Raw genomic sequence first — 23,000 nt, forward strand, 5'->3', positions numbered from 1 at the left:
TATATTGACTGAGCCCATCATAGGCCGAGAAGGCCAGAACAACACCCAGACAAGGGGCTTGTTGGCCCTTCCACCTCCGCTGCGGGAGTCCGCGTCGGCGCCGGCGAGAATCCCTCACCTCGCCTCTGCAAATAGCGATATAGTACTATTGATTTTTCTTGTTTTGGGTACCGAGAGGAGGGGGAAATCAGAGGTTGGCGCCATCGATTTCTAGCAGAGCTGAGGTGTTGTCAATGGGGTTGCTGGTCCTCAAGCGGCTCATGTCCGTGCAACAGGAGCGGCGGCATATCCAAGCCCGTAGTAAGCCTACCTCCTTCTGCCTCTCTTTAGTGTCTCTCAACTCTCATCTTGTTCAGAATTTAATGCATATGTTTCTTGAGCAAATTATTCGGAAACCTTTAGGTATTGTGTATTTGTGTTTCACGGTTCCTTCTTAGGAAAAAAAAATAACTTTTTTTTGTGAGGAGAACAAACTGACTCTTTTGAGCTAAACTAGTAAACTGGCTACACAGTCTGTACACCGAAATTTCAGAAGAATCTGCATCTTGCTTACAAGAAGATTTGGGAGAAGTTTTGGGGAGAAATATGTATACCACTGGATGACAAGTTTCACTGTAATGCCTATTGGGCTTGGGCAGAACCTATGACGAGCCACTATGTTATGTTTGTGCTCTAAAGAAGTGTAGAATAAAAGAGAGAGTTCTTTATTTCAACAAAAAGTACCAATGCTAAACTGAACTGTTTTTTTTTCCCTAATGGAAACAAATTGGATTTATAGCCATGAATGATCTTTCACAAAAGTTGGACAAGGGAACCAAACTGATTTATTTGTACCATGATTTTTTTGTTTCCGTTGTTAATGTCTGTACATAAGGATGCATGTGATGTGCTGCAGATTTTTTTATTGCTTCAGTGGCTAAAAGAAAGGGCTCAGTCTGTCTACAACTTGCAAATTCTGAAGGCGGCAAAATAATGGGATATTCAGGGTTGAACCTTCCAGAGGTATGACACCAAATGATGATAATGTAAGACTTCTATTAGAGGAAAAGCATTACTATGAGTTTATCACTGCTGTAAGTAGCCTCTAAATGCACCCCTCGGCACCTAGAGTAAAACTTTTTGAACAAATCTTTAGTGCTGGTTCTGCAACCTCCTAAAAGTTCTGCATGAGTACCTTTTCTCCGTTCTAGCTGTTATACCTTTGGGGACTGCTAATGCGCGGGTGATACCCGCACCCCCCTCCCCGTGTACGTCTCTCTTCTCTCCCTTCCTCCTCCTCTTCTTCTCAAAATTTTTTAAAAAAACAAAAATTGGAAAAATTTATGTAAATAAATATTATATATAAAAAATTTGACTTCAAATTTGAATTTGTATGTAAACTTTTGATTTATAAACTTTGGATCTATAAACTTTAGATGTATAAACTTTAGATGTATAGAAATACTATATATAGAAAATATTTGAATTCAAATTTAAATTTGAATCGGGTATGTAAACTTTTGGCTTATAAACTTTGGATCTATAAACTTTAGGTGTATAAATTTTAGATGTATAGAAATACTATATATAGAAAATATTTGAATTTAAATTAAAAATTAAATCAGATATAATTCAAATTCAAATTTGAAACATGTATATAAAACTTTTGACTTATAAACTTTAGTTCTATAAACTTTAGATCTAAAAACTTTAGGTCTATAAACTTTAGATGTATAGAAATACTATATATAAAAAATATTTGAATTCAAATTCAAATTTGAATCGGATATATAAACTTTTGGTCTCTAAACTTTAGATGTGTAAACTTGAGGGGTATAAACTTTAGGTGCATAAATTTACTAAAATAGGAAAGTAATGCGGTGCCAAAAAAAGAAATCAGGTGGAGGGAGGAGGGGGAGGGGGGGGGGGCAACTGATCGCTACCAGATTGCCCTTGCGATCGATCGCGGATCAGCTTTTCTGTATACCTTTACCCCTCCCGCTGAAAACTGTTGGTGATGGGTCTTAGATCCGCAGTTGGTTTTTTAGAGATTCTGCCCCCCCCCCCCCCCCCCTCTTATCAGTGACCGGGTTCATGTACTTCTTTTTCTGCTATTACTGTGGTTTAGATGCAGTTTCCTAATGTATGTTTACAGAACCGTTGGCCTGCAATTTGTCTTTAGTATCTTCCTCATCATCCATCAAGCGTATGCCTTCCTAGTTCAGTTGAAAACTAACTTTCATAAAGAAGTTAATACCGGCAACTTGGAAGTGATGAGAACTGCCCATGGACATCTGAGTTTGGTCACTGCTGGTAACCAGAGTTATATGTGGCACAAATGTTTGTCAATATCCCATTCTGCTCTCAAAATCTTCTTCAGTGGGCATTGAGATGCTGGGCAATATGTCTGTTGCAGGATTGTTGACAACTAACATGTCTAGACTAGGAGAGTGAGAAAGCTTTGAAGTAAACCATGCCCATTTTGCTGGCTTCACAGTTCATGTGAAGTGGTTTCACTACTGTTCGCTCTAATTTCAGTATAAATGGTGGGAGAAGTGAATATTCTTGTAGGATGGCGTTCTTTTGTTTTCCTGGTCTGTTCAATCTATTATCTCTCACGGTGTAGCTGCCAAAGCTATTGGTTTCTTACATCGGCTTTCTGCCAAATCTGTTGAGAATTGTACCTTATAAAGAATATATGTGTATTTTTTTCTATTTATTTTCTATCTTTTATAATTTGTAGGATGCTATTGTACAAAAAACACATCATTTCATACATCTTAGTTTACCCACATATGCTCAGATATAATATATTATTGGCTAGTCCTTGCCTAACTAAGCATAAGTTTCATATTAGTTTATCATTACTAGTCACTGACGACGGTCTACATACGGTATCCTTTTCAGGACAGACTCTACTAAAACTTTGAAAGAGAAAAGGAGCAAAATAAAAATGCAGTTCAATTTGCCTACCACAAATTCCAATGCGCTATACGGATATACCCTATATGCTAGTACTGTTTTCGCTTCCAACTGAGGCAATTGTTTACATTCACAATATTTTCCTGATGATACATGCAGGACATCTGGAGTCATATACACTCCCTAATGCCATTACGGGATGCTGCTCGTGCTGCATGCGTGTCTCGTGCTTTTCGTAGTTTCTGGCGATACCATCCTAATCTTATATTTCGTATAGAAACACCGGACTTGAATTTCATCAAGAAAGTTGATTGCATTCTGAAAAACCACTCAGGCATTGGCATCAAATCATTAAGGTTTGAATCTGGTATATTTTACAATGCCAGCACCAGTTATTATCTCGACAGTTGGCTTCAGATTGCTGTTACACCATCGATTGAAGAACTCACTCTTGAGATATTATCGTACAACACAAATTACTTTGATTCAAAATATGATGATGAGTACAACTTCCCGTGCTCACTTTTATCTGATGGGAGAGGAAGCTCAATGCGGCATCTTTATCTTAGCAGGTGTTCTTTCCATCCCACAATCAACCTTGAATTAAGAAACTTGACGAGGCTGCATCTGGCCTTTGTACATATTACAGGCAATGAGTTAGGGTGCGTTCTCTCTAATTCTTATGCTTTGGAGCGGTTGGAACTTAACTATTGCTATGGAATAATTTGTGTGAAGATACCTTGCCTGTTGCAACGCCTTAGCCACCTGGAAGTGTTTGAATGTAGAATGCTGCAAGTCATAGAGAATAGTGCTCCAAATCTTGGTAGTTTTCACTTTGGAATTAATCATGTGCAACTCTTGCTTGGCGAATCGTTGCAAATGAAGAGCCTATCCATGTGCTATCCTGGTGCTGTCTATTATGCTTGTGCAGAGCTTCCATCCAATGTGCCAAATCTTGAAACTCTAACCATTGGCTCTCCTCATGAGGTACACCCAAAAACTTTAAATGATTATGGACTTGCTATATCCTTACAACAGTACTTTAGACAGTGCAACGGCTGTGCAACGAGGAGAGCTTTCCCCGCTCGCCAATGTATGCCTGCCGCTGCGTGCCTCGCTTTACGCCGACGACGCGGTGATCTTCTTCCACCCCTCCAGGCGTGATGCACTGACAATCAATTTTGTTCTCAAGGTGATGGGTGAGGCATCTGGCTTAGTTTCCAATCTGCTCAAGAGCTCGCTAACGCCAATTCACTGCACTGATGCGCAAGTTGATGAAGTCACAGAGGTGTTGACCTGCCCAGTCAAGATGCTACCAATTGTTTACCTTGGGTTGCCGCTCTCCATTAGAAAACCGACGAAGGTGCAGATTCAACCAATGATGGACAGACTTGCAAAAAGTTTGGCGGGCTGGAAACCCAAGCTGTTATCCCCGGATGCCCGCTTAACCTTGATCAAACACGTCCTAATGGCACTGCCTCTTTACTTCATGTCTGTTTTGGAACTCCCTGCCTGGGCAATAAACGAAATTGAGAAGAAATGCAGGGGTTTTCTTTGGAAAGGGGATGAAGAGGCGGCGGGGTCGTGTAGTCTTGTAGCCTGGGATAAACTCTTCCAACCATTTGAGTATGGCGGATTGGGGATTAGAAATCTCCGTCTAATGGGCATTGCTCTCCGTGCCAGGTGGATATGGCTGCGCCGAACGCAGCCGAATCGAATGTGGGCACGCTTCGCGCCACTGGCAGACAGGAAGACTTTGCATTGCTTTGCTGCCGGCTGCAAGGTAGTCCTGGGGAATGGAGAAGATGCGTTGTTTTGGAAAGACAATTGGTTGCCCGATGGCGGTTCGGTGGAAAACAGGGCACCTATCCTCTTCTCTTTCGTTAAGAACAGTGGGATGTCAGTGGCGGCTGCTCTCCGCGATAATTCCTGGGTCTCGGACATCAGAGGTGGCCTCTCGGTCCAGGCGTTGGGCGAATACCTAGCTTTGTGGGATGTGATCTCTGGAATCTCCCTGGACCCTGCTAGTCGGGATGAGATATTATGGAAGGCTGCTCCGGATGGTGTGTTCTCAGTGCGCTCAGCCTATTCACTATTCTCGGCAGGCAGGACGAGGTGCCCTCTTGGCAAGATTATTTGGAAGTCTCGTGCGCCGGCGAGATGTAAGTTCTTTATGTTTCTTGCCATGCGCAATGCTTGCCTCACTGCCGACAACCTACAACGCCGCGGATGGAAGCTTGCTCCAGTGTGCCATCTTTGCTCCAACGACGGGGAAACCTGTCAGCACATCTTCATGGGCTGCTCTTTCACCCAACAGGTTTGGGGTCGGGTGCGCACACGTCTGGGCCTTTCGTGCTCCTCGCCGTCAGCTGATTTTGCTGATTGGTGGCTTGCAGCCCGGAAATCTGTTGCTAAAGTTGACCGCAAAACGTTCGATGCGGGGGTGATCCTTGTAACCTGGTTGATTTGGAAAGAGCGAAACGCAAGGGTGTTCGAAGGGATCGCGGCAACGATTCCCCAGCTTTGTTCCGCCATGGGGGATGAATGGGAGACTTGGATAGCTGCAGGTCTTGTTAGCCCCATGTGTCACTCTGTAGCAACTCATTCTGTGAGATTTTAGCTTTATTTTTATGTCTGTAATGGTGGTGCATTGACGCACCGCGCTACCTTGTACATTCCCTTTCTTACTCTTAATATACATCGGCCGGCTATTCGCCGGCCCGGCGAAAAAACAGTACTTTAGAAGAATACCATCAGTCTGATTATCTTTCCGCAGATGGTCGACACACCAATGTTGCCTAGCAAATTCCTCCACCTCAAGTGCTTGACTATTTCTCTTGTTGGAATGGTCACTTTTTCCCCAGCCTATGATTATTTTTCTCTGGTTTCTTTTCTTGATGCTTCTCCTTCCTTGGAGACTTTCTTTCTGGATGTAAGTTAATTTTCATTCTTTAAACTTATGTATTGGCCATTTACAGTGGTAACCATCAATTGAAGCACATTGGCTTTTCATCTTCAGGTATCACAAGAACGCATGGGGCATGTCTCAATTTTTGGAGATTCCTTGCAATTGAGGCAGATGCCTGAACACCATCGTCATGGCAACCTCCAGAGCGTGAAGATCACTGGTTTCTGCTCTGCAAAGAGCTTGATCGAGCTAACATGTTATATTCTTGACAATACAACCTCACTCAAGTGCCTAACACTAGATACAACCCGTGGTGTTTCTAGCTGTTCTACAGGCGAACACAATAAATGTTTTCCTATAGGCAAGATGCTCACTGAAGCCAACAGAGCGGTATTGGCAATTGAAACATTCATCGAGCGAAAAGTTCCCTCGACAGTTAAATTAGCTGTTACGAAGCCTTGCAGCCGTTGTCATGTTAAATCTTAGTTGTGTTTTTCTCAGCATTTATCCAGCGTAGATGGTTATGTAATTTCTCTCTTCATTTACTACATTATTATAATACTGTCCAATAAGTTTTGTAACTTTACATGCTTGCGTTTCTCTTCATTAACCCAGGACACAACTGAATCATTTTCGTCTTTCATCTCTAAATTTTGCTAGTGACATTAACTGGAACATCTACCTTTTGTTTGACACCAAGTGATAAACAGGTTAATAAGAGGTTTCTGCATTTGAATTTCAATTACAGATGCTCTACCAGCTATACTATCAACATATTTTTGGTTGCATTGGGCTGACAAGATATCTACAGCTTGACCTCAATTCCTTAAACAAATTTCAACACTCAACCATGGTTAGTTGCACATTCAAGAAGTCAGGTAACAAGCCAACGAAAAGAAAATTCTGGCAGCCACTGGATTTAATTTGCTGATACATGAAGGTCATCAAGAGCGTAGAATCATTTCATTTCTATCCAGTTGGTAGATTTTGCTGATACATGAAGGTCATCATTCATTTCTATCCCAATTGGTAAATGCAACAAATCGTAACAATTGGTAAATCAACCATAACAACTCTCAAATCCCTAAAGTGACAGGGGACTAAGCGATACAATCTCTTACTACTACACATCCAACTCTCAAATCCCTAAAGCGATATACAAGGAGCCCTCGGATTGCAGGCCATCGTAGAGTATCTCAATCTCTGGTCGTTGTTGCGGGAGATAGAGCTCTCGGATCGCCATGACCAATTTATTTGGAAATGGGAAAGTTCAGGCATGTACTCCTCCCGCTCCGCCTACCAAGCATTGTTCCTCGGTCGAATCCCGTTCCAATCCACGCCGATCTAGAAATCGCTGGCGCTGCCGCGCTGCCGTTACTTCAACTGGTTGGTCGCACTCAACCGCTGCTGGACGGCGGATAGGTTAAGCATCAGGGGCTTGCCCCACCCTAGCATGTGTGTCCTATGCGATCAGCACGAGGAAAGCATCAACCACATTTTGGTCGCATGCCCATAATCAAGACAGCTCTGGTGGCTACTGCTCTCGGCAATCGGTCGCTCGGAATGCTTGCCCGTCAATGAAACCTCATTCCACTCCTGGTTGTGTGACAAGAGGGAAACCTTACCGAGCTCTCAACGGCGAGGTTTTGATACCATTGCTACTCTCGCAGCATGGACTATCTGGAAGGAGCGAAATAATAGGGTGTTCAACCAGAAGCACAGAAGCTGGACAGAAGTGGCAAGGGCAATGGCGGAAGAGGCAGCGCTGTGGCGGCTCGCCAATACTGCCATACCGGCCACGCCTTTAGAGCGCTCAGGTCGCAACATTGTATCGCGAGATTAGGGTTTAATGCTCTTGGGTGACTTCCTGTAATCCCGTGTCCTGCTGTGTTTTCTCTTTCACCTATACAGACTTTTACTCCTCTTAATACAAAGATGCGCTCCTTGCGTATTCCCGTTTTTTAAAGTGACAGGGGGACTAAGCGATACAATCTCTTACTACTACACATCCAAATTTCTGTTCGTAGATCAACTCTCAAATCCCTAAATCAAAACAGGGGGACTAAGCGATACAATCTCTTACTACTACACATCCAAAATTCTGTTCGTAAATCAAACAGGGAGGTAAATCAAACAGGCGATCCCAACATGTTGGTAATGCGATGGAGAGCGCGATCGAGTTGACCTGGAGTCGCCTCAGGGAGACGGTCCGCTCGCACGCCGTTGGCGATGTCGTTGTGCAGAAGCTCGTCGAGCGCCTGCACACTCGTCGAGATCGGATGACCAATCCTGAGTGCGAGAGCCCGCGCCTGCATGGAGTGGAGGAGGAGGCGGTCCAGCAGGAGCTCCGTGAGACGGGAGTGCGTCTGAAGAAGCAGGGCACCGGAGCCGGCGGTGGGCATGGGGCTGGCAGCAAGGACATCGTCCGCCATGTCCTGGGTGAGCGCGTGGATGGCGAGAGAACCCCTCACGCGGAAGCCGACGAGGTCGTTGAGGAGCCCGCGCCGCAGGTCGACGTCGACGAGCTGGAGCTTGAGCTGCGGGATGTGGACCTTGAGCATGAGGTCGAGGACGCGGGCGAGCTCGGCGACGTCGGCGAGGCGCTCGAGGTCGCCGTCCTCGACCTGCCACTGGTAGTCGACGGAGAGGGCGGAGAGGGCAAGGTACATCTCGGGGGCGTCCCGCAGCGCCGCGACGGAGCGTACCTGGACGCGGCACTCCCCGACCACCTCCCGGACGAGGGCGCGCAGCTCCGGGAGGCTGGCAACGGTCGCCGTCGGAAGAGCCATGGCGTAGCGGAGGGGGCGCGCCGCGCGGCCGCGCCGCGCCGGATGAGGGGTGGGACGCGAACGCGACTACGCGAGCACGGCGACGGCGGCGTGACGCGAGCAAGGAGGACGGTGGCGGTCGAGCGGGGTGGGAGACGAGGGCGAATCACGGCGAGGGGGAGTACTTTTATAGCTGGAGGCAGGCTGCCAGGCTGGCGCAGCGTAGGCGGGTCCTCCAAATCTCGGAAGCAGGAAACCGGAAACGCATCGTGCCCGTCCTGTCGACGTGGCAGACACGTAATTAAATTTACGGCTACTACTAGTACTTGTTTTACAAGCTAATTAATTTCCTCAAAAGAAAAGGCGCTCGGGTACGGTAATTTCCTCGAAAGAAAAGCACCCGGGTAAAATTCATAACACTTTAAATCTTTAATATATACAGTAGTACTTAAAAAGGAAGAAGAGAAAACTAGCTCTCCAAAGCCCCGCAAATTCTCTCGCTCTCTCTCTCTCTCTCTCTCTCTCCCACTCCTCTCCCCTCTCCCTTCTCTCATCTCGCGCGCGGCGCGCCGCCGTACAGACGAAATGGTGGGTTCTCGCTTCGATTTCGCGTTGCGCTTGCTGGTGTGTGCGTGCTGATCGGAGTGGGTGATTGCGATGCAGGTGATGGCTCAGAAGACGAAGGAGGCGGAGATCACGGAGCAGGATTCGCTGCTTCTGGTGAGTTTTTTTTTTCTCTCCTCGCCCATCTCCTGTTCGATTCCCGTGCGACTTTCGATTTCGGTGGTTCGGTGCCGGACATCCGATCGAGGGTTTTCTGCCGAGGTTTTTGGGAGGTTTTTCGCTGTGGATTTGATCGCTCGTGTGGTGTACTGGGGTTTGCAGTAGCTGGCGTTCGATTTGGGTTTGATTCGAGTGTTGGTGGTCACGCGTGTCGGATTTTTTTCCCCCCACTTTGCGAGTGCTTTTGGGTGGAATTAACTGTTGCTTTGCTGATTTTAACCGATTTCTCGTGCGGATTTTGGGCGTGTTTGGAGATCGTCGTGGGGTTTTGGGTTTCTCGCTTTCTCTGGTAGTCTCCGTCCGCTGACTACCAAATGGTGCTAGTTGGGCGGCCAGTGCGAAGCATCAGTAGCATCTCACTTTGCGAGTGTTTTTGGGTGGATTTCATTGGTGCTTTGCAGATTTTAACCGATTTCTCGTGCGGATTTAGGCGTGTTTGGAGCATGAGTCCTGGGATTTTTGTTTCACTTCCTCTGGTGCTCTCCGCCCGTTCAAAAGCTTCTGGGTATCTCAGATTGGAGTTGGTTTCTGGTTTCTCCGTGTAGCACTATCTCTCGAATGCGTAACTGATGGATCGTTTCGGTATCGCACTGAATGATGATTCGGTGGTTTTTCTCCCTGCTGCTTGATCGATGTGAGTTGTGTTTCTCTGGTTTGAGGCACCGAATCTGTTCTCGTGAAAAATTTTTGACATAATGTTCTCGTGAAAAATCTCTGGTTGGTTTGCTAAATTTCGCAGAAATTTTGAGCAGAATTTCTACTGGTTTGTGCGATTCTCTCAGCATTAGAATTTTGTTGAACGATCACATCACTTTGTTTTGCTACTCGCGTGGTGATTCGGTTGGGATTTCAAGGAGGCATTCACTGGTTTGATAGTCGCGTTTCGATTTGGTTTCGTTGTGATACCCACAGGCATTTGCCTGATTGTTTGTGCATAGATCATCGTGCTGGAAACATAGGCGCATAGTCTCCGCAGTCTGCGTAGTTGATCAAATTGGTAGGGTTGAAAGTTTTTTTCCCTGGCTTAGATATCCTTGCGAAGAATTTCGAATTCAAGTCGTGTTGTTTCGAACTGTTTCGCCAGAAGCATCTAAGGAATTGTTCAGTTCGTTGAACTTCTCATGTGCTTTGCGTTTGGAATCTCTTCTGAAGTGTTTTGGGAGCAGCAGTTACAGTGAGTAACTTCATTTTGCTTCCGAAATGCTTGCTTGAACATGGAATCGAGACACGACTCGTATTGGCCTGGGCCTGGTTGTTCAGGATTTCCATTTCTGACAGTCGTATGAGTCGATTTTTTCAAATGTTTCCAGTAGGCTTGTTAGTTGTTTGGGTTTTGAACAAACGTTGCCTACCTTGGTTGGAATTCTAGGAGACATTCGCTGGTTTGATAATCCCGTTTCGTTTTTGTTTCGTTGTGAAACCCACGAGCATTGGCCTGATGATTTGTGCGTAGATGATTATATGCTGGAATCATGGGTGCAAGCCCCCCCACGGTTCACTGAATCGATCAAATTGGCAGGGCCTAAAAAGGTTTTTTCCTTGCTTCCATAGCCTTGTGAAGAGTTTCTACTTCCAATCGTTTCGAATCATATTGTTAGAAGCATCTAAAATTTATTCAGTTCGTTGAATTCTTGCTGTGCTTGCTTTTGGTATCTCTTTAGACTTCAGAGTTTTTTTGGCAGCAGCAGATTCCATGAGTAATTTTAGTTTCTCTTTTCAAACTTGTTGCTTGGACGTGGAATTGAGACACCACAGTACCACACGTATTGGTTTGGTTATTCCCAGATTTCCTGTTCTGATAGTTCTATGACCTAATTCTTCTTCTGTTTTTTAAAATATTTCCAATACACTACTTTGGGTTTGAACAGACATTTGCTTAATCCTGCATTAGTTTGTGATAAGAAAAGCTGCACTTCTGTTTATAATCGGTTATTTTGTTGCGCTATCATTTGAATTTGGAATTTATGTTATGCCTTTAGGAATTATATGCCAGCTTATTAAACCTCTGCTGGCATGATTTTTAGACTAGCCCCCACTCTCACTCCTATTTTAACATCTTTGTTAGATACTCGGTTTAATAAGTGGACATTGGCTTTGCCACATGAGTTTTAGGATTACTGGTTGATCACCAAACTTTGGTACCTCTTGTACTTTCAAAAAACCAGTTGGTTTATATCCAATCAAATAATGTTTTTCTTTGTCTTTTCTAGTACTTGTTTGCTCACATGGTCAGCTGCACTTTGCCTAGAAGTGCTTAGGATCCCATGACTGCAAGTGCATAGTAGGTGAAATATATCGTATGGTCCATGTTCATTTATGCATTTGTTAAGAAATTTATTGCAGGTGTGTGTTTGAATGGGACTGGTACCCTATTTGATTCAACATGTGCTAAAGTATTGAAAAGCATGACACATTTGTTGTTTGGTGAACTTTTGTGCCTCACCTTGTTTGGCAAGCCCAAAACCCTGGGCCATGCTCCAGGATGGGCTAGGAAACTGAACTACAATTTCAGTCCATCCCTGGGGGTGGACCAGGATCCAATAAGGCCTAAACTTGTTAATCAGTAATCCAATTTGTGATGATTTTATTGCCCTTCTATTTCTATTACATTGAATACTGAACTCTCTTTGAATTATGTATGGTAGAACGCTATTGTGATAACGTGGTGATATTTTGACCAAACAGACAAGGAATTTGCTCCGCATTGCTATATACAACATCAGCTACATCAGAGGTCTATTCCCTGAGAAGTACTTCAATGATAAGTCGGTTCCGGCACTAGGTCACATTACCTATAGTCCCTAACCCTTTTATACACCAAATTCCTCAGATGATATGATATTATTAGCTGGAACACCCTTTTATTTATTGCAGAGATGAAGATTAAGAAGCTAATGCCCATGGATGCTGAGTCGAGGAGGTTGATTGATTGGATGGAAAAAGGTGAAAATATGTCCTGTTTTACGTGTTAAATCTTTTTAATTTTCCAATTTGTTCATTTAATCCATTTTTGTGATAAATTTTAGGTGTCTATGATGCACTACAGAAGAAATATCTCAAGACCCTTCTCTTCTGCATCTGTGAGAAGGAGGAAGGCCCAATGATTGAGGAGTATGCATGTGAGTATTACCATGTGAAATATGGCTAACTTCTAGCATACAAAGTTGGTTTTACATCAGTGATTGTGGGTCATATGTCAAACATTTTCTTATTCTGTGTCAAACTCCCCTGCAGTCTCATTTAGCTACCCCAACACGAGCGGTGATGAAGTTGCAATGAACTTGAGCCGCACAGGGAGCAAGAAAAACAGTGCTACATTTAAATCAAATGCAGCAGAAGTCACTCCTGATCAGATGAGGTTCTCTCATACATATCCCTTTTAAAGGCTATGATTCATTCTAGACTTCTAGTTAGTTATCCATGCTGCTTAGCTAAATGCTACGATTTAATGGTTAATTTTTCATATTGCTTAGCATTATACATTTTGGAGAGTGTTTGTTTAATGAAGTTGCAGTCCCAACATAACAATAGTTTAAAATTTTATGATTTCAAAGAAGTAGGAGCAAATTGATGACTAAAAGGAGTTCAGATTTTCTTTTTCTATGTAAGGAATGTGGTGAAAAAGTGAGGTACATAGATTCCAGTAACTTTGTAAATTTAGGTACATAGGACTGTGAGGTGGCAATAAATGATGTAAATCCTTTTTAAAAACATAGTTGGGCTTATAATTTTGAGTCCAACTTTTCTGCGAGTTGTTCTTAAATATTCTTCCACAACTTGCAGAATTCTAGTTCTGAAGGTATGGTTTCAATTTAGTCCTTTAGATAAGCTCATTAATGGTTGTTTATTGGTTTTTATATGTGTGTGGCAATTGCAAAGTAATTATTGTAAGCTTTAACTAGTCACTGCTGATATCCTGACATGATCATATGGTTCCCAATCAGGAGCTCTGCTTGTAAGATGATAAGAACACTGGTTTCACTTATGAGGACCTTGGACCAAATGCCAGAGGAGGTAATTTTTGCACTCCACAGATTTGTTACAATGGATTGAACTTACCTAATGCTATCCTGTATTTGTCCTCAGAGGACCATTCTAATGAAGCTGCTATACTACGATGATGTCACAGTGAGTGCAGCAATTTGTTCTTGCTATTTACTGAAACTTGAAGCCGCCATAATAGATAATTATTTTTGCTCTGAACAAATGAAGGATTCAACCTTTTCTGTTCTATAGAACTTTGTTCGTGGAATCGAAAGCAGTTAATTTATTATCCTATTTGCAGCCTGAAGATTACGAGCCACCCTTTTTTAAGTGTTGCGCTGACAACGAGGCCATAAATATATGGAACAAGAACCCCTTGAAGATGGAAGTTGGAAATGTCAATAGCAAGCATCTCGTGTTAGCTTTGAAGGTAGTGGATTATGGAGATAGCAGTCGTTTGGACCAGGAAACCTCTGTTTTCTCAATTAAACTCATTGCTACATATGTTTTTATTCTTTATGCAGGTCAAGAGTGTCCTTGACCCTTGTGATGATAACAATGTCAACAGTGAAGATGATAATATGAGCTTGGATAATGAATCTGACCAAGATAATGATTTTTCTGACACTGAGGTAAAGACCTAAGAGAACATATAATTGAGCATCTTTATTAGTGAGATTCTCTTAATTTTCTCCTTAGTGTGCTGTGATGCCACCTTTCGATGTATACGCATATTTTTGTCTTCCTTTTACCTGTAGTATAGACTGAATCGCTAATTCTATTAGGTTCGCCCATCTGAAGCAGAGCGTTACATTGTTGCTCCAAATGGTAAAGTTTCTTTGTTTGTATTCTTGTTGTACTTTCTGTTTTTGGTGCTAACATACTTATCAAAATAGATGGGACTTGCAAAGGTCAAAATGGTACAATCTCAGAAGGTCAGTTAATTTGATCTGAGAGCTTCATCTGTGCATCCTTTTCCATACAAATGAATTTTATGTCAACTATTAAGTTATTATTCAAATGTTTGGATGCTCATTTAATTTTTCATGAAGTGTGCAATACATGTTCAACATTCTCTGACTCTGTAGTACCTGAAAATTTCATACGTTTCTCTGACTTTGTATGTTTGCAGATGATACTCAAGATCCTGCTCATGAGGAAGAGCTAACAGCTCAAGTAAGAGAGTGGATATGCTCAAGAGACACTGAAAGTCTTGAGGTTTCAGATGTCCTTGTTAATTTCCCCGACATATCAATGGTAATGCCTACTGGTATTTCATTTATATAATAAAATAGCTATTTAGAGTATTTACTGTTTTGTGCTAGACTTACAAGTAGGTCACAAACTTTTACCCGCTTTTATGTCACCAGTGTTTATAAATCAAACAATATCTTGATATACTGTATGAGCTGTATGGCTGGCTATTAACAATATCTTGTTGAATGCTTTGCAGGAAATGGTTGAAGGTAGTGGTGGGAAAAACTTATGTGTGCTTACCAGGCATTCTTTCTTCACTCTCACTAAAGCCTTGAAATACTTGACTAATGACTCACTTTTCAGATATTATGGAGAGGCTACTTAAAGATGGTTTACTATCCAGAGCAAAAAAGGATAGTTATTCTGTTAATAAGGTCAACCAAACATTTTCTTCATGTGCTATATTTTAGTTTTATCCTGTGGCATATTGTACTGTCCATCACTAACATCATAGAGTGGCTTCAGATTGCTGATCCTACAACACCACACATAAAGAAAGAGGTCATCATGCAAAATGTCTCACCTACTGAAGGAACTAAAAATAGCAATGGTGATCTGATGTATATGAAGGTGTATCTCTGTCGCTTACCCTTGGCTTGTATTTGAAGGTCATCATGTCATTTCTGCTGATATATATCGTTGCTACAGGCACTGTACCATGCACTTCCAATGGATTATGTGTCAGTAGGCAAACTTCATGGCAAGCTAGATGGGGAGGCCAGCCAGAACATGGTTCGTAAGTTAATTGAAAAAATGGTGCAAGACGGATATGTCAAGAATTCAGCCAACCGAAGACTAGGTAACACCTTGAACTAATCTCTTGCCAAATCTCAAATGCTTCTATTCTATGGTACATTATTTACTTTTCTGGTTTAGTCTATCAGCCAGGAGCAAGTTATGTATTGTTTGCTCAATTCTGTTACAACTGTGAAAGAAGAATAACTGAATCAACATGCCAACTGAGTGTCATTTTCTACATAGATGTGCAACTTCAAGTGATTACCTTTTGTCATGTTCACTTATTATATGAAGAACTGTCAACAACTTCTCTTGAAGAAGGATTTTGGATGCCTCATGAAAAACATTGTCTAACTGTAATACTTGTGAAGAATATACATGTACTGAAGCTGTTGCTGCTTTAGATGAAAACTAATGATTTTAGGAATTTCAGATACATCACTCTTATCTTTTCAGATTGACCATTGCCGCCATGCATTGTACTAATAGAACTAGTACTAATCTTTGAGCAAATGACTGATTCACTACTACTGTGCACCATACCATCTTATGGCCTATGTCACTCTATTTTACAGGCAAAGCTGTCATTCATTCTGAAGTCACCAACAGAAAGCTCCTTGAGATAAAAAAGATTCTGGAAGTCGATATAGCCGAACAAATGGTACCATAATCATATCTAACAGCACCAAGTTTTTATCTAGTAATTCTTTGCATTCCACAACATTCATTTTATTCATGGTTAATCTGAAACTCTGCTTCATCATGCAGGCCATTGATACCAATGCAGAACCTGGTGAGCCTGAGCGCAAAGACCACCTGAGTGGTAATGGCAACAACAATCCGCATCTCCATGGACTTGGCATCTGTCTTTGCGTATATAGTACTAACATGACATTGTCCAATATGTTTCTCTTTATAGGCCATGAAATGAGAGATGGATCGACGATGGGTTGCCTCCAGTCCGTCGGATCTGACCTCACCCGCACCCGGGAGCTTCCGGAGCCGCAGCAGAACGTGTCCATGCAGAGCGGGCAGGAAGCTTCCACGGTGGATAAGGATCCAAGCAGGACTCCTACAAGCGTGCGCGAGGTATAACCGAAACCTGATCCCCTACTAACCCCAGACGATTCGGAGCCATATGCGACTCAGAATCCAGGTAAATTAAATCACAGACAAACGTAGAGCTGAAGGTGATGAACTGTGTGATACCTTTGCAGCAGGCGTCCGTTTGTTCCCTGGAGAGTGGGGTTCTCGGGCAGAAGGTCAGAAAGTCTTTGGCTGGTGCTGGCGGGACGCAGTGCTCGCAGGACAAGCGATTCAGGAAGGCCAGCACGGTAAACTCTCCATGTCCCAACTCTGAACTGAAACATCTGGCATTTGGCATGTACTAGTATTTGGCATTTGGCGCTGTAATCAAGTTGAGTTTAATTGATCCCGTGAAAATGACCGCAGGTGAAGGAGCCGATCCTCCAGTACGTCAAGCGCCAGAAGTCCCAAGTTCAAGTTCAAGTTCAGTGAGGGTTCGTGTCGCAAGCGTCAGGAGCAACTAACATCGTAGTTCAGGTGCAGAAGACCACAAGTAGATATATCCATCCCATTCCTAGTTCCGGTGCTCAAGTTTGTGCAGATAGTCAGAGAGCACTCACGCACACGTAGATATCTGTGCATGCCGCTGTCCCAAATGGCAAATGGAGATAGACGCTACTATGTGCTAACACACACTCAAATTAAGCATTCAAAACGCATCTCACGTTTGTTGCGTCTTCGATTAGGTTTTAAATCACTCCACTGCAGCTCGTCACTGCAGCCAGCTGAGCCCCGTGTCTCTCGACGCAACAGTGAAGGAGACAGCAGGTGAGCCTTCTTTGATTGAACCAGGTAGTACATCAGCTACTGTGCCCTTCTCTGCGTACAGGGGCGGCTTGGCTGCCGTGCCGTATGGCGGAAGCCTCCCGAGGGGACCGCGGCTCCTCTCCGCCTGAACAGTATTGGCCGGCTCCTCTCCGCCTGAACAGTGTTGGCCGGCACAGTTTCTCCTGGATCGCGGCTGCTCCTCCTGCGTTTGGTTTTCGATTCTGCCGTCCTCTTTGCGGTACACCTGCGCTAACCACTCGAGTTATGGGGGGGAGCCGGAGGGCATCGATCGCGTCCTGTGGTTGCCATCCCAAGTTGGCAAGTTATATTCATTGTCGCGGTGGTCACGCCTCCTGGGAGTAATGTGGTGCCGGTTGTTTATGCATCATTGATGGTGCCCCTCAATAGTGCACAGTGTACAGAAACGTCTGGTAGATTTGTGGTGGATTGGATGGACATCGCCGCCGCATCAGTATATAGGAGTAAGATGTGTACTTTGCGTTGCACTGTGGTTTTTTTTTACCAGGCCGGTCACAGGAGCATGTACGGGACACCTGCCGCCTCGCGCGTGTCACGGCAATGGATGTTCGTTGGCGTTTCTTACGTACGGGACCGGAATAGTATGCTCTGGAGAGTTGTCTACGACTACAAGAGCGTCCATCTTTTCACGAATTAATATCGGTCAATTCGTTTCGTTTGGTCGGTGTAGTGTGCTGTGTTTCTACACATGTACAGTCAAGGCATCCATAAGGAAGACGAGAACCGGCCTCTTGCATTTTAAACCAGGATTTACGTCCCACTTTTTTTTCAAGGATCTTCAACTACCCTAAACATTGAAATACCCACATTCCAGGAATACTTAACTGTAAAATTCAGAAAATAAACACTTAGAAACCCAACATTTTTAGAGCTATGAACAAGCCGCTTCTTAAAATCTTAAACACTACAAATAGGAGCTTACAGTTCATTTGCAAAATATTTGATGCTCTCGACAAGCAATAGAGAAACTTCCTCTGTCTCTGTCTCAAATTGCAAGAGTGTCTGTAATTTTGTATGGAGATAAAAGTAAGTGAAATTTAATGGGAGATAATTATGATCGATTGAGATGAGTAAGTAGGTAGATTAATTAAATACAATATGGCTGTGAAACCTGAGATTGATTGAGACGAGAGTTTGAGCATTCTGCTTATAGCTGGTTATAAGTCGTAACACATATTAGCCACTAAAAAAATAATTTATAGATATTTTTTTGTCTATATATGTTTTTTATGGCTAAAAACCAATGCTAGAACATATTTTTTTAAAAAAAATCAACTCTAAAATTAAGATTTAAAATTTTAAATGTGGCTATGATAGGCTAAATAGAAAACAATGAATCATATTATATTCTGAATAAATTTCAAACGCTAGTAGAAGTTAATACGGAGTACAATTTATAACCGAGGGAGTAGCGGGAGCATGTGCAGCTCAGCAGGAGGTACTTACCCCAAAATACAAGTGTGAAATGTGTAGAGTTGTTTATAGAGAAAGAGTGATAAATTGATGCAAGATCAACAAGTGCAAAGTGGGGAAATCACTCGTTAGAGAACTGGGATGTCAAGCAGCTGTGATTCAGCAAAAAATAAAAAATAACAAATCGCGATTTATACGATATCAAATTGAAAAAAAAAATACATATGGGCCGGTGTTATGTAAACTCCTATATAAAAGAATAATGTGAAAAAGAGTTTCTTTTGAACGGAAAATTTTCTTTTGTTCCAAACGGCACGAAATTTTCCAAAATTGAAATTCCAATAGCCCCCATCCCCAACCTCCTGAACTCTGAATTCTGAACGAGCACCAAGCACAAGCGCGGGAGCCGCGGCGGCGGAGGCGGCGAGCCGACGAGCCGCCGGCGAGTTCCGCCGATGCCGCCGAAGCGGGGCGCCGCGCCCGCGGCGGCCTTCGAGTACTGCGAGCTGTGCCGCCGCAACCACGACCAGGGCCGCCGCCACCGCTACTTCCCCGCCCACCGCGCCGCCCTCGCCGCCGCGCTCTCCCGCTTCCGCTCCAAGCTCCTCGACCTGCGCCGCGCGCTCCGCCACCCGTCCTCCGCGGCCCGCTCCCGCCTCTGGTGCCCCTTCTGCTCCGCCGACCTCGTCGACCTCGACAGCCGCTTCGCTTGGTACTCAACTCGTCCCCTTGCTCCTAGGGTTTCCTCGATCTGGATAAGTTGGTTCTAGTTTCAGTTCGGATTGCCCTTAGGAGTTCTCAAATTGAACAGTAGCGTCGGATTCCCGTGCATTAGGGCTAGGGCGCTATTGGAGCAACATTACATTAGCGTTGACGGTAAATTGGAAAGAAGTTTCAATGCTTACATATTACTATATTGATCTGAGCCCAATTTTATTCTATTGCAGTAGCAATGCTATTTATCATCTCGCAAGCCAGGATCACCTAAATGGCGTGAAGGCTTTCCTGCAAAAGCATGGTGGTGGGATGGATCAGGTGGGTTCGTTTAGGATTTCGGAGGATGAGCTTGCTAAGGTGCACTGCTGTCTGTTTTATGCTACCAAGTACATTGTTTCATCACTCTAGGTGTGGCAGGTGTGGCAGAGCCGCGGAGGGTGTATTAATATGTGGTGTTTCTGATATTTCAGTGGGAGAAGTGCTGCGAGTCTTCGAGTACAGAACAAGAGACGTCGACCGAAGGGTTGATTGGACCATCTCTGGGGCCACTGAAAGATATCCGAAATAAATCTACCTCTAAACATTTGGATAATTTTGCAGAAACTTACATCCCGTCTTCTAGTAATACTGCATCTAATGTTGTTATGCCTTTACAAAGTCCTACTAATGGGGCATACTACCCCAATAGTACAGCATGCCAGGGATCTTCCTCCTTTGGAAGTATTCTGTATTCTGCTCCATTTGAGACTTTCGGAGTGCCCATCATACCTTGTGGATCGGTTGCATTACATGAACAACAGGTTATGCTGGGTACAGACTTGTTTCAAAGTGCAGGCACAAAAATGAAAGGTGAACCTGAGTTTTAAAATGCTCCTTACTGTATTATTTTACCATTTGATTAGTAGTATTTTGCTAATTATCCTTTTCTCCACAGGTGGTCAACTTACTATCCTCGGAAATGGACCAAATTCATCGGTTTCTTGTTCTGTTCATGTAAGTAAGCAACACGTGCACATGCATATATTCCATAAAAAGGTATTGCAAATGGTCCTTTGGATGTTATCCATTATTGTGTTTCATTGCTGTGAAATTTGAGGCAAAGCTAACAACTAAGCGAGTGTTTTCTATTCAGAGTTTCGAACAAGGAAAAAAAATTGATTTAGTCGATGTCGTTCAAAGCAGGAGCATGTCAATTTTATCTTTTGGATATCTTGTATCTTAGTTGTGGGGATGCTAAACGTTTTTTTTTTAGTTTCAAATCTTAGTGCTAACAGTATCTCTTTTACCCCCCCAAAAAAAAGCCTTCTCTGTTAGCTTGCAGGTTCCAATTTCCTTAAAAGAAGCATAATTACCCACAACTCTTCTGATGCAAAGTTGCAAGCGTTGATATTGTCTCGTACTTTGTTGCATTATTATTCATGTATACATCATTGATGTCAGGCATGATTAAGATATGACTGCTTTCTTCCTATTTGGTTAATTTTTTTCAGGTCCAACAGAGAAACTCTGGTGGAAATTCCAGTCAGGGTACTATACACTTTTACAGTTTTTCTAATATATATATATTTGTAACGATTTCTGTTGAAGCATGTCACTAATTTGGATGCAAAAAGAGGCTGCAGCTCTAGCAAATGAAAGATATCTATTTTTAGTTCCTTATTGTTGTGTGAAATTTAACATAATATCGTTATGTTATGAAGGCTTGAAAGCAAATGTGCACACGGGTGCTCCTCCTCCCTGGTTAGAAGCTAGCGAGCGTGATCAGGAGAATGAGTCACTTAGTGGTTATGCTCGTCCATCCTCTCGGAAAGGAAAATCTGGAAAGCTTAACCCAAAGCGTGTAGGAGCTGCATGGGCAGAGAGGAGAAGAGCAGAAATGGAGATGGAAAAACGAGGTGAACTTGTTCCAGAAACATCTGATTCTAGTTGGCTCCCTAACTTTGGTGGTGTCTGGCAATCTGGTACAAGAAAGGAATCAAGGAAAGAGTTTGAGAAAAACCATAAGCCTCACGAAGAGAAGAGCAACAAGTTGTCCCTTGAGATGAAACCATATATAAGCAAACGGATGGTAAATCACATCTGCTCTTTTACATGATAACCTTCTCACTTTAATTGTTATATGCTGTTAGCAAAATAATTTGTCTCACTGTCTGTAAGTGTTATGTTGACAGCTGGAAATAGGAAAATCTCTTTGCTTTGCTATTAATTTCAGTATTTGGGAGAGTATGGCTTGATCATATTTGTGCTATGACTATTTGCTTCTCTGTTCTTTGTATCTGGAGTACTCCCTCCGTCCCAAAAATAGACAACCCTGGTTTCCGTGTCCAACGTTTGACCGTCCGTCTTATTTGAAAAAATTATGAAAAAAATTAAAAAGATAAGTCACGCATAAAGTATTAATCATGTTTTATCATCTAACAACAATGAAAATACTAATTATAAAAAAATTTCGTATAAGATGGACAGTCAAACGTTGGCACGAAAACCCATGGTTTGCCTTTTTTTGGGACGGAGGGAATATGTATATATTTCTCTCATACGCTTGCTTTTCTTTCCTCTTGCAGCGCGTAGGTTCCAATAAAGATGAACAGTCAGTGAACAGATCTACATGGTTGCCAGATGATTTGTGGTACGAATCCTTTTAAACAATCAAGGTTAATAAGGATAATTGAAAGCTTTTAAGTTAAATATCCAAGAATTGAAAATTATACGTATATTTTACTAAAAGTCACTGGACTGTTTTTACAAACTACTCCTAGTAGAATTGTTTTATGCCATTAATAGACGCACTCTATCTACAGCAAGACATTTATGGTTGATACTTTCTAATAACTGACATGTTACAGGCTCATGGCACCCAATGTTTTACAATCAATCTTATATTGGGTACTTAGAAGGGACTGCTTTTATTTTCTCCAAGTACTAATATAGGGTACTAGACGGACCTGCCTATTTTTCTTCAACTATTCCTGACTTTCGTCCACTGTTTGGTGTTCGCAGATTGTGGTCACGGTTTTCTGTAGTTCTGCTAGGACGCAGCCGCTTGTCTTTTTTGGGGGTCCAAAACTTTGAATTGCGTTGCGGTTGCTGAAAGAGTCGATGTTATTGCCACATGCCTGAAAAGGATGATATTTGGTGTGGAAGTGGAATGCCATATGCAAGTGTAATAAAAGAAGGGAGCATTTCTTTCCAAGAAGAGAGCTGTCCTCTGGAGTCCGGAATGTTGGTTGGTGCGCTCAACTGTGTGGAGATCCGTGCCTTGTCGCTGCAACTTGATGTCCTTGCGTTTTGCACCTGATCCGATTACATGTCCGTGCATTTGCTCCTCCTGATCGGATAACATAGAAAGCCTGAAACAGAGATCTACCTGTAGGAGAATACTCCTTCGTAGCAACTAGCTATCGAGCTGATTAGATTGATTGATTTCTGATTCCCCTGGGCTAATTGGAGAATTGTTATGCCTGTAGGGTGTCCATGTCACTGGATTTTTCCCAATCAGATGACTTTTAGCACAAAACTGGCATAATATTTGCTTTAAATTGTAACTCCATCCAATGGAAGGATGCACTCAGAAGTACAGTATAGTAGGAGTAACAGCCACAGAAGTTGGTTGTTGACAAGGCAAAGGTAGTACTAGT

The 23,000-nt window shown here is 43.0% G+C and overlaps 2 protein-coding genes across 2 annotated transcripts; both read left to right on the forward strand.

Moving 5' to 3' along the window:
• Positions 1-233: 233 nt before the first annotated feature.
• Positions 234-6,295, forward strand: LOC127785320 (uncharacterized). Its single transcript, XM_052312757.1, has 5 exons — positions 234-300; positions 896-1,002; positions 3,061-3,888; positions 5,678-5,833; positions 5,921-6,295. The coding sequence occupies exons 1-5, from the start codon at positions 234-236 to the stop codon at positions 6,293-6,295; spliced, it is 1,533 nt and encodes a 510-aa protein (XP_052168717.1).
• Positions 6,296-9,067: 2,772 nt separating this feature from the next.
• Positions 9,068-23,000, forward strand: LOC127784580 (meiosis-specific protein PAIR2-like). The gene is given in 30 exon segments (XM_052311914.1): positions 9,068-9,165; positions 9,241-9,297; positions 12,046-12,142; positions 12,235-12,305; positions 12,308-12,479; positions 12,595-12,718; positions 13,305-13,374; positions 13,447-13,488; positions 13,646-13,774; positions 13,869-13,976; positions 14,130-14,172; positions 14,241-14,279; positions 14,477-14,601; positions 14,798-14,810; positions 14,905-14,975; positions 15,067-15,171; positions 15,250-15,400; positions 15,915-16,000; positions 16,108-16,162; positions 16,259-16,428; positions 16,557-16,673; positions 16,792-16,815; positions 19,176-19,357; positions 19,593-19,719; positions 19,833-20,211; positions 20,297-20,355; positions 20,853-20,889; positions 21,063-21,430; positions 21,927-21,991; positions 22,363-23,000. Coding segments are annotated over 30 exon segments (3,090 nt in total). The 5' UTR covers positions 9,068-9,162; the 3' UTR covers positions 22,364-23,000.

Source organism: Oryza glaberrima, chromosome 9 (genome assembly GCF_000147395.1).
Source record: "Oryza glaberrima chromosome 9, OglaRS2, whole genome shotgun sequence".
Lineage (NCBI taxonomy): Eukaryota > Viridiplantae > Streptophyta > Magnoliopsida > Poales > Poaceae > Oryza > Oryza glaberrima.